Below are 12,123 nucleotides of genomic sequence, written 5' to 3'. Positions count from 1 at the left end.
TATGTGGGGAAAAAAATGGAACATAATAGAAAAAGGGAAACAAAAACGGAACTTTATCTTATTATAAATGTGATATTATAAGCTTGGTTTAAGAGTCTTTATTTAGCCTGTTGGCTAGTGTGGTGGTGTTGAGGTATATTGTTATCATAATTGGAACGCTTGCTCGAAAAGCCAGGTTTTTAGTCTCTTTTTGAAGTTGATTGGGCATTGTTCTGTCCTGAGTGCTGGCGGTAGAGAGTTCCATTGTGTTGGACCTGCTGCAGAAATGGAACGTTTGCTTAAAGAAGATTTGATGTGAGTTGGTATGAGAGTGTTTTTGTAAGCTGTTCTCGTTGGTCTGGTTGGTAGATGAAATTGAAGTGGAATGTTGAAATCCAGCGGAATGAGATTGTGTATGGTTTTGTGAACGATTGTTAGTGTTTTGTATAAGATTCTGTACTTTTTTGGGAGCCAATGTAGGCTCCTTAAGATAGGGGTAATATGGTCTCTCTTGTTGGTCTTGGTCAGTATCCTGGCTGCGGAGTTTTGCAGAATTTGAAGGGGTTTAAGGGTATTAGCTGGAATGCCGATTAGCAGAGAATTGCAATAATCGATTTTAGAGAAGATGATTGCTTGGAGGACTGAACGGTAATCTTGGACGTGTAAGAGTGGTCTGAGTCTTTAAGGACTTGCAATTTAAAGAAGCCCTCCTTAGCAGTGTTATTGACGAATCTCTTTAGGTTTAGTTGATCGTCCATGATAAATCCGAGATTTCTCACTTCGGTAGAAAAGGATGGTTGATTTATTTGGTTCGAGTTTGTCCTAGCGTAGTTATCATCTTGAGAGATAAGGAGTATTTCCGTTTTATTAGATTGAGGATTAGGTTAAGGCTTGAGAGCAAGTTGTTGATGGATAAAAGGCAGGTGTTCCAGAATTCTAGTGTTTTTTGAAGGGATTCTTTAATTAGTATAAGAATTTGTACGTCGTCTGCGTAAATGAAATGGTTAAGATTTAGTTTGGAAAGGAGCTGGCATAGCGGTAAAAGGTATATGTTGAAAAGAGTTGGTGATAATGAGGAGCCTTGAGGGACTCCCATAGAGGAGTCGACGGGGTGTGATTCCTTGTTGATTCTGACTTTGTAGAATCTGTTTTGTAGAAATAACTTAAACCAGTTAAGAGCAGTGTCTTTGATTCCGATGTCAGCTAGACGTTCCAAGAGTAGAGAGTGTTTAACCGTATCAAATGCGGCTGATAGATCGAGGAGTATGAGTAAGCAGGATTGTTTTTTATCAAGGTTCAGGAGTATTGTGTCAGTTAAAGAGATTAGAAGAGTTTCAGTACTCCATTCTTTACAAAAACCGAATTGAGATGGTGCTAGAATTTTGTTGTCGTCTAGGTACTCCGTCAGTTGTCTGTTTACTATTTTTTCCGGGATTTTAGAGATGAAGGGGAGATTTGCAATGAGTCGATAGTTGGCTGGGTCATCTGGGGAAAGGCTAGGTTTTTTCAGGAGAGGCTTGAGGATTGCGAGTTTCAGAGGGTCTGGAACTGAGCCTTGAATTAGTGAACAATTGATAATGTCTGCGATCGGTTTGGCGACAGTTTTAGGGATGGCAATGAGTAAGTTGGAGGGGATCGCATCTGTGGGGTGTGAAGCAGGTTTAAGTTTTTTTAGGACAGTTTCGATCTCTAAGGAGGAAATCAGTTCAAATTTTTCCAAAGTTATGTTCTGTTGTAAATGTGCTGAATAGAGGGGGGGCAAATGGGAGCCCGAGTTGGCATTTAGAGGAGTTATGAGGTCTGTGATTTTTTTCTTGAAGAAAGTTGCTAGCTCAGTGGCTTTTTTGGCGGCTTGATCGTCCGGGATGGATGGGGGAGAGGATTTAGTGAGAGACGAGACGAGAGAAAATAGAGCTTTGGGATCGAAAATGAAATGGTGAATTTTCTTAGAGTAGAAGTCCCTTTTAGTTTGTAGGATAGCTGACCGGTAGCGATGCATGAGAGACTTGTATGTCTCCCGGTTAGATTGTGATGGGTTTTTTCGCCATAAAAGTTCTTTACTTCTGAGTTCTTGTTTGAGGGTTTTCAGGTGTGGGGTGTACCAGGGATTTTTGTTGTTCTGGTTGGGAGTTGAGATTTTTGTAGTTAAAGGGCAAGTAAGGTCTGCAATGTTCTTTGTTATCTTGATCCAGGAAGATGTAGCTGAATCTGCGTCAGTGAGGTCAAGATTGTTTAATGCAGAGGATAGGTGAGTGTTAATGGTGTCGGGGTTGCATAGTTTCCTGTATTGAATCGTGGATCTTTGCATAGGGTTAAGGGAGGGTTGGATGTTCTTCAGAGTAATAGAGATCACCTTGTGGTCTGACCAGAGAACTGGTGAGTAGATCGTGGAGGAGGCGGGGGTAAGGTTTTCGTTAATGAAGATTAAGTCCAGGGTGTAACCCGCTTTATGTGTTGGTTCCTTGATGATTTGGTTAAAGCCCATATACTTGAGTGTAGTGAGAAATGTTTCACAGCTGGAAGATTGTGGTGATTTGTCCACGTGGAGGTTAAAGTCTCCCATTATTATAGCATTATTATAGCTTAACAGAAACAGTATTATTCATGTATTTATTTTATTTGATATATATTCCGCTTTTCAGCCACTTCAAAGTGGATTACATTCAGGTACTGTAGGTATTTCCTTGTCCCCAGAAGGCTCACAATTAATGTGGAAACAACCATGTCGTCACTTTTTTACCGAACTTCAGGTATTTCAGCCCTCTCAATATCTTGCAGCAATTTATTCCAAAGCAGTGAAGCTACCACTGAAAACATCCACGCCTGCAGCCTGACTTTTTAAATCATTTTACAAGTAGACACAACCAATAGTCCTTTCTTTGCTGAGCACAATGCTCTAGGCAGTAGAGACAAACGTAGTTGATCTTTTAAGTATTCTGGGTCCCTTCTCATCCATCAGTCTAAATGTGAGCATTAAGGTTTTGAATTCAACTCTACACCTTACCGGAAGCAGATGCAGAGCCTGCAATATTTCAGTAGATGAGGTCCCACCTTTTTGGCCACAGGGAGACCAATGAAAAGGCCACTGAAGTAGCCCAAGTGCGACAGAACCAAAATCTGCATGACTGACTGAAATGATCCCTTATCTTAAGGAAGCCATAAACGATACACCAGGCACAATTTAAAATGGGTTGACTGTACCATCTGCAAAACTTGTTTAGGGCAGTGCTTCTCAACATTTTCAAAGCTAAGGCACATCTACATCAAGAAAAAGCAGGCAGTGAGGACATTGAGAGGATTCATGGCCAAAAAAATGAGATAAGAAAACACCTAGAGCCCCACCAGTCTCTCTTCCAAATTTTAAAACAAAGGGAGAGAGACATATATGAACCCATCATGATAGTCCAGCTCCCTCTATACACACGTGCAGCAGAAGGGAAAAGATGTGATACGGGCAGCCATCTCAGTTATTTACCTTGGCTGCTGCATGTGGCTGCCAGGGCTCCTTCACTGCTGCTGTTCCCAACACTCATCCAGTGCTCAGTGCACTCTTCTCCTGTCTCACTCAGCCTGGGGATAAGACAGAGACTAGAAGGGCTCAAAGACAGGGAAGATGAGGAGGCGCTGTGTGCATAAAGTGGGGTCCAGATATCCATGTTTTGCATGCTACCCATTAAATTCCACACTCCCAGGCTCATGCTGTAGCTAGAAAGAGTCATGCATGATTTTATGTACTGAGAAAGAAGCCTCTACACATTTAAGAACCATCACTGGTATCCCTTATTGCTGTGAAGAACTAAAATCAGAGCCCAAGTGCTGGCCTGAATCTGAGCATCAGGCAGTGGTGAAGTTTCTGTGGCACACCTGATCAGGCCTGAAGGTTGGGAAACACTGCTTTAGGGAAAGAGAATCAAGCTTTACATCCAAAGATATGACCTCCAATAATACAGGAACATTCACTCACTCAACATTAATCACAGTCAATTGAAACTAAGGGGACCATCACCAACCCAAAGAACCTCTGACTTATTCCCATTCAGAGCCAGCATATTTGTCAAGAGCTAATCAGCTATCATTTGAACGGTATCTGAATCCAGAGGGCAACTTAACTGCATGTTATCTGTATAAATACGGCTCAGAAGACTAAGATCATAAGTCAGTAGGGGTGTGCATTCGTTTTCACCGTATTTGTAATCCGCAACTTATTTTTAGCGATCCGAAAAATACGTTGGGAGGCGAAACGCATCGCGACTCCCAACATATTCAACAGATTTCTGTTGAATACGGTGAACCTAAATAAACATTTAAACCCCCACCCTCCTGACCCCCTCAAGACTTACCAAAACTCCCTGGTGGTCCAGCAGGGAGTCAGGAAGCCATCCCTGCACTCGTTTGCGGTTTCCTCACGGCGCTGATAGCCTGTGTCATAGGGGCTGCCGGTGCCATTGGTCAGCCCCTGTCACATGGTCACCGGCGCCATCTTGTGCTCCTACCACGTGACAGGTAGGTCATGTGGCAGGAGGTCGCTCCGGGACCCCCGTTGGACCCAACCGGAACTTTTGGCCAGCTTGGGGGGGTCAGGAGACCAAAACGTTCCGGTTGGGTCTAACGGGGGTCCCGGAGCGACCCCCTGCCACATGACCTACCTGGCACGTGGTAAGAGTACAAGATGGCGCTGGTGACGCTGGCGTCACATGCTCCTCCACTCCAGGACCCCCGTTGGACCCAACCGGAACTTTTGGCCAGCTTGGGGGGGTCAGGAGGCCCCCCCAAGCTGGCCAAAAGTTCCGGTTGGGTCCAACGGGGGTCCCGGAGCGACCTCCTGCCACATGACCTACCTGTCACGTGGTAGGAGCACAAGATGGCGCTGGTGACCATGTGACAGGGGCTGACCAATGGCACCGGCAGCCCCTGTGACACAGGCTATCGGCGCCATGAGGAAATCGCAAACGAGTGCAGGGATGGCTTCCTGACTCCCCGCTGGACCACCAGGGAGTTTTGGTAAGTCTTGGGGGGGGATTAAGGAGGGTGGGGGGTTTAAATTTGTATTTAGGGAACCGGGAAACGTATGGACAGATCCACAACTTATGGAATTCTCCATACTTCCATATTCAACGGAATCGACCCTCAACGACAACGTATCACAAACGCAACGAAACCTTTTTGTCTGCACATCCCTATAAGTCAGTTTCCCTAATGGATGCATAAAAATATTGAACAGTAATGGTGAAAGCAAGAACTCCTATGCCCCCCCCCCCCCCCAATATCCACCACACATGACTCTGATTGTGTCCCAATCAGATAACAAGGATATTACAGATGCCCTGGGTATGCTACAAGATTTTTTTTTAAGTTCCATGCTTTACCCAGAATTCCTTGTTTAATGTTAGAATAATCAGCAGAACTGTTGCTTTCATAAGCAGGGATAGGTGTCTTGTGAATTTATTGCAAATACAGTTTTTATATGGGCTTTCCATTCAAAATCTGATCTCTGCGGTCTCAGAACTATCTAAAGCTAACACCCTCATTAAAAGTAACTGAGCAGTCACAAAACCTTGAGAATAATAGATATTTTAAATATAACCATTACCACAAAAATCTATGAAAAGATTAGAGCTTCCCATGACAGTTACCTCTTACATCTACTTTCTACAATATTGTAATAGCAAAAACAGAACAGGCTGTAACACCTTTTGCTGGAAAGATTGCTTTAGCAGCTTTGCATTTCCTGACACAGTGCTACCTATTAAGGCTTTCACCATGATGTAACTAAAAATATCTCATAACTGAAAGAAAGCCAGAGATCAATTGTGGTCTATGGTATCGCAAAAAAAAAAACTGAGCAGGCTGCCAGGGCCTTCTGGTCCTTATCTGTCAGCATATTCTCTGCATATATGAATAGTATTTGTTCAACAAAATGAGCCTGCCTGCTGAACTTCGTGCTGGCTAACTAACAAAAATGGACTCATTTTAGATTGCATCCCTGTTAAAGCAGGGCTTCCTAAACCCGCCTGGGGTCCCCAGGACAGCATAGGAAGACCTGTGCTAATGCTGTCCTGTAACCTATGTAACTTGGTAGATTTCAAATACTGACCAGCAAGTGCCTCATAAAACCCCTGACTCTACATTTCCAAATAATTGATAAACAGGGAGCATAATAAACCCCAGCAAATTGGTAAGTAAATTATTAGCTGTCACTTGCAAAGTACAAATGGAAAATATATATTTGAAAGTGCTCTTAGAAGGAAAGTCTTTTTAATTTAGTATAAGCTGAAACTTTCTGAATTGCCAATTACACTATATCTGTCATGTCCAGGCTGGAGTTTTGCCTCATCACTATCAGGGATTCCCAGACAAGTGAGTTTGTGAAAGGAGCTCATGGAAAGGAGTAGCTGCATGTTACAGATAAGACAGGCTGGGTTAACTCTGTGCTACTTTCTGATAATTGCCACCCTCCCTTCAAAGCCAAAACAGGAATTGCATGCTTCTTAATTGCAAACCCTCTTCTCTGGGTATGTTGTCTGCCTTTGCTCTGTTACTGCTCTGCAGTCGTGATACTGCACAGTGATAACAGGTGCTGTACTGACCAGTGATGTCCTGTGCTGGAATCGTCTCGGAAACTTGAATTTGAAGGACTGGGGGAAAGGCATGCAGTGTCTCACCTGTCTGGCTCTGCGGAGCGAATAGAGCCTGCTGCTGTTGCTATGAGTGACTCCCTTGGGGGGCTGCTTAGTGTCTCCCGGTGGCTCAGCCATGGCAGCAGGCGGCAGCCTGACCCCAGCTTCGCTTTCAGACTTTTGAGTCCCTGCCAGATGGACAGGGGTAGGGAGGCGGAGCCCATGAGCTACTGCTGTCCCACACCCCTTTCCCTTCCCTTCTTCCATTTCCTTTTCTCCTCTCTCTCTAGTTTTCCTAATCATTTTTTTTTCACTTTCTCTTCTTTTCTCTTCTTTAGATATTTCTTTCCCTTCTTTTTTCTCCACTGCACATTTGAATGGATACATTGATATCAACTGTGCTTTTTTTTTTTTTTGCTATGCAAGTTTGTCCTGCATCCTAGAACTAACACACCGATGTAGATTCAAGCTGCTGCCTTACCGTGCAGGCAACAGAAATACATTTACTTCCAATGCTTCTTGCATGATAACAACATAGAGTCTCAAGGTGCAACTCTCAGCAATGTCAGAAAAGTCAGTCTGCTTCTACAGTTACAATATCACCAGGGTGACTACAGTGTCATTTAAAGTTCCCCAGATCCATCAAATTCTCATCAGATACACAGGTTTAGCAAAGGACATCACTTTCCTTGTCTAGGAAAGCAGACATCCAGAATTTTATGATCCTCTCAGTATTACCCATCAGTTCTGAAACCTGCTCCTAACACACAGTCGCTGAAAGGGCTTAAGTCTACCTGTAAAAGGACTAAGGCAGCTCGTACAGCGCTGTCCTCAGCTTGTTTCCCCAGTTCTGAGGGAGTTCCCGGCACTCGGGCAGTGGCTTTGATCTTCCTCCTTCCCTAGCAGCACCATGCAAGCTGAAACCGCTTCACAGGGCTTCCTCACTGCCACGCTTTTGCATTGCTTAGCATTTGATATGGGCTGGTTTGCTGATTTTTTTTTTCCTCCCCTTCAAAAACTATCTCATCCCTACAAATTCTTTCTTTGATTTCCCTTTTCAGTTTTATTAGTCATTTCGATCTAAATGAGGATGGAGGTTTCTTTAGAGCAGGGATACTAGGCAATAGAAGAAAAAAAAAGATAAGGAGAACAGCTTCAACATTAGGTTTATTGTGTGTTCAACAACTTAAGATGAGGCAGTATCACCAAAATGATCCAGGAGCGTCAGGTCCCTACAGGACTGCAGCAAAACACTTATGCTGGAAAGGAAGTGTATTACACAGCTTGGCTAGTTTTCATGTGTGCCAACGCGTGTGTTTGGACACACACGCGTTGGCAAGGGACGAACAGAAAGCCATCTATCTTACACAAAAGTGTACCACCTATGTATAGGGGAGCTGGACCTGAGCACAATGAATTATCAGTTTTCTTCTGTACTTATTAGATATGTAGCTTTATTTATGGTTATGCATTGGAAAAGATTATGGTCCTTATTTTTTAAAATATGTTTCCCATTCTGTGCCTAGACAAAAAAATATTTATTGAATAAGGGACTTCGTGTGAAATCTGACACGCTGGGACTCGAAACTATATGTTAGCGGTTTATATGCCCTCTGCCTTTAATTGTATAAAAATGTGACAACTCGCCCATTTGGCAAGGGGACTGAGAAACAAGGGAGGTATTCTAAGTGTGCAACGCTAACGCTCTCATAAAGCAAGAAGTAGTACCCCCACGCAGGGTTATAAGTACAATCTTTCAAGGACTTATGAAGTTCACACTCATAGGCATTTTGCAATAGTTTCTAAAACAGAAGCTGTAATGGGCGAAAGATGCCCTAACCGAAGGCAGAAGGGTCCAACTCTTCCGCTTTGCGCAGCGCTACTCTGCCAGGAAAGGCTGCTGTACGTCAGAGAACGGAGCAACTTAACCAGCTGAAACCCCTTGGTGCTTTACAATACAATAGCAGACATGTGCGCCTTTCTTGTACTGGAGTCTGCTGCAGCCTTCCAGATGGAGTTTCCGTCTCTACTGAGGAACGTTACCCTCCGACAGCTGCTTCCTGGTGTCTAGCAGGGATGTAGAGAGAGAGAGGTCAGGTGCACAGCGCCGAGGTCTCCGAACATATGCCACTCAGCTTTTACATTAATAAAACGCTCTTCCCTGGGCAGCTCCTGAGCGGTGGAATACTCTGCCTCTCGCAGTTCGAACTGAGAAAAATGATTTGAAGTTCGGTAAGATGTTGAAAGCCATGGCTATTGCTGCACGAATTTAATGAGGAATAATTACAACATTCGCATTTCATACTGAATACTATATGTTTTATTTGTCAGATTTTCCGTGTTTGGATTTTTTTAAATGTTATTTTAATATTCATTTATTATGTTTTGTGTTGACTGCATATTAGAAATGTTTTATTGTAAACCGATTTGATGGCTTTCAGAAGTGCACCAAATCAAATAAATGAATAAATAATCCTGGCGATAGGTATGCTAGGTGGGAAGAGACATCTTTAAACTAGTAGTCTTCACTAGCCTTTCTTCTTTAAATGTCAGCAGAAAATGTTTTGCTCAGAGAGGGAGTAAATTTAGAGGGTGAGGATAACCCCCCTTTGCCCCCCACCCCCAGACTACCGCTAGGATGAAGTTTACAAATTACTATGGAATGGGTGCGGAGGAAATGAACTTTCTCACAGTCTCTGTCCCTGTACCCCCCCCTCCTCCCTAATCCCAGCCTTCCTCCCATTCCCTTGCTTGATCCCCATCACTCTCTCCCCCTCCCCTATGCCATGCTAGCAGTCTCCCCAGCCTGACTTCAACAACGTCGGTCTTCACCACTCCTACTTACGAAAATGTGTCCCACTTAAACAGGTCACGCCTTTATTTATTCTCTGGCATTTAAAACCTTTTCTGCTTCCTGACCATTTTCGATCTGTTCTTCAGACTCTTGTGCTCACACGTTTAGATTACTATAATGCGTTACATTAAGACCTCTTCAGGTTATACAGAATTTGGGCGCAGGAATCCTAACAGGTACAAATATGAGGGCGCACATCGGTCTTGTTCTTAACTGGCTCCATTAGCTACCTATTCATAGGCGGGTTCATTACAAAGTGCTCAATAGAATTCAGAAGGGGATTTGTGCTGAAACCATTTCCTCTTCGAGTTCCATCTTCCGGCTTTTATCAACCGATCAGATCACTTCTCTCTGCTCACCGTGCCTTCGTTGATGTCCCTTCGCTCTGTAGAGCAGGCCTAGGTGGAACTCGTGATCAGGCTTTCTGGATCACTGGCCCAATTTTACAGAATTGCCAACGGCATACCCAGGGCAGATACTGCTTTAGCACAACCCTCCAATATATAATTTTAAAATTTCCTAAACATAGATCCAATATTTCAAAACAGCAGATACATCAAACACCACTCAATAATTAAAACTAATAAGGATTTATTTTTTTTAAATATCCCGCTTTCCAGATCTGTCATCCTAAGATGGTTGTAGATGGGGGCGCACGCACACGCAATATGCTCACTCTCTCATACATACATACATAGATACATGCATGCATGCATGCTTGGTGAGCAACAGAGGGATAATGTGTGTGACAGACACACGCATATCCTCCCTCTCTGTACCTCTCTTGCATGCTAACACATACACGCAGACAAATACTGAACAGGAACAGGAAACTACAAGGCAGAGTCTGAATGCAGTGCAACAACGGAAAAGCAGAAAATCACTATTCCTCAAAACAATACAATCAAGAAATATAAAATCAATCAGAATAGTAAAACCATACTAAACAATATACATTTCAAAACAGCTGACTAGAATAATATTCAATAATTATCATTCTTTTATTTAAATTTATTAATCACCTAAAAAAAAACCTAGGTGATATACAGCATAAAAACAATCATACATAAAATAAAAATTATAAAGTACATGCATGTATCAGCAAATATACTTGAGCATGGACAGACAGTAGCCAAATCAGGAGATGCCTGCAATAATGCTATAGCTTAATAAAAAGCCTGCTTAAACAGCCATGTTTTTAATAGGGATTTGAACATTTTAAGCTGTCTGCTAAGCACAGTTCCACTGGGAAGTGTTTCACAAAAATAGGTGCCATTACAGAAAAAGCACTGTCCCTGTTTGTACACAGCCTGGCATGGGATGGGGGAAGGCATATCAAAAAGGCTTCTTTGTGAAGAGTAAAGTTGAGTGGGGCAATACAGATGTAATAAAGCATTGCCCCATGAAGGAATAGAGTCAGCAATCAATTTATAAGTAATAACTGTGATTTTGTACTTAATACTTTCGCTAATGGGTAACCAATGTAAATCCATCAGGATGGCTGTGATATGATCCCATCTTCTGGTTCCAGAAATGAGGCGCGTGGCTGCATGGAGCAGTAGTTGTAAGGGTTTTAAAGTTACTGCAGGTAAACCTAAAAGAAAAGAGTTATAGTAATGGACTGTGGGGAGAACTGAAGCTTGAACTATCATTCGAAAATCAGGTTTATCCAAACGATATTTAAGACCGCACAATATTCTTAGTTTAAAAAAAAACAGACTTTATGATGTTTTTAACATGAGGGCAGAAAGAAAGCAAAGGATCAATTAGTACAGCAAGGTTGCATATTGAAGTGTTTAATGTAAATTAGATATTTTCAATGGAAATTGAAGATAGCAAAATCTTGGAGTGGATATGTTGAACCCAAACACATTGGGGTAGATTCTCAAAAATTGCACGCGCTACTCTGCAGAAGGACCTTGCTAGGCTGGGGAACTGGGCATGAAAATGGCAGATGTGGACAAATGAAAAATAATGCACACAGGGAAAAATTATCCTAATTTCAGGAACATAATACTGGATTCCATATTAGGAGTCGCCACCCAGGAAAGGATCTTGAAGTCACTGTGAATACATTGACATTTTCAGCTTGGAAGCCAAAAAGGAAATACAATATTAGGAATTATTCAGAAAGGAATGGAAAATAAAACAGACAATTATAATGCCTCTGTATCGATTCATGGTAGGACTGCAACTTGAGTAATGTGTACAGGGCTGGTTGCCCCATCTCAAAAAAGTTATAGAATTATAAAAGGTACACAATTATAAAAGGGATGGAATGGCTCCCATATAAATCCTGGAAAAGGTGTGTAAGAAGGACCACGTCACAGCTCGGCAAATGTCAACAGGAGACTAACTTCTGCTCATGACACTGCCTGAGCTCTAAACTGACTAAGAAACGGCTTCCCGGCATCCACATATACAGCCGTCACTACTTCCTTAATCCAGCGAGCTAATGTACCCCGCAAGGCTGGCTCGCCCTGTCTAGTTAATGACAAACAGATGGTCCGATTCAGAAACCTTGAGATATCTGACAATATGCCTCCCGACATCCAAAGGTTGCAACAAATGATACTCTTCTACATCTCGCTCTGTCTAAGGACAGCAAGGAGATTGACTGATTCAAGTGAAACTCAGTAACCACCTTTGGTAAAAAGGAGGGAATATTATGCA

At 42.7% G+C, this 12,123-nt stretch overlaps 1 protein-coding gene across 4 annotated transcripts in view; it reads right to left on the bottom strand.

The window, feature by feature from the left end:
* Positions 1-6,816, bottom strand: part of MFSD2B (major facilitator superfamily domain containing 2B) — a 133,841-nt gene extending 127,025 nt beyond the window's left edge. For 2 of the 4 annotated variants that reach the window (XM_029596006.1, XM_029596007.1), the window contains exon 1: positions 6,642-6,816. In XM_029596006.1, coding sequence (XP_029451866.1) covers positions 6,642-6,734 — 93 coding nt within the window. In that variant the 5' untranslated portion in view covers positions 6,735-6,816. The remainder of the gene's footprint in view (positions 1-6,641) is intronic. The other 2 variants (XM_029596005.1, XM_029596008.1) reach the window with 2 other exon arrangements.
* Positions 6,817-12,123: the final 5,307 nt, after the last annotated feature.

The sequence above is a fragment of the Rhinatrema bivittatum genome, chromosome 3, assembly GCF_901001135.1.
Source record: "Rhinatrema bivittatum chromosome 3, aRhiBiv1.1, whole genome shotgun sequence".
Lineage (NCBI taxonomy): Eukaryota > Metazoa > Chordata > Amphibia > Gymnophiona > Rhinatrematidae > Rhinatrema > Rhinatrema bivittatum.
Note: the sequence above shows the minus strand (reverse complement) of the source record. Positions and strands in the feature narration are given on the sequence as shown.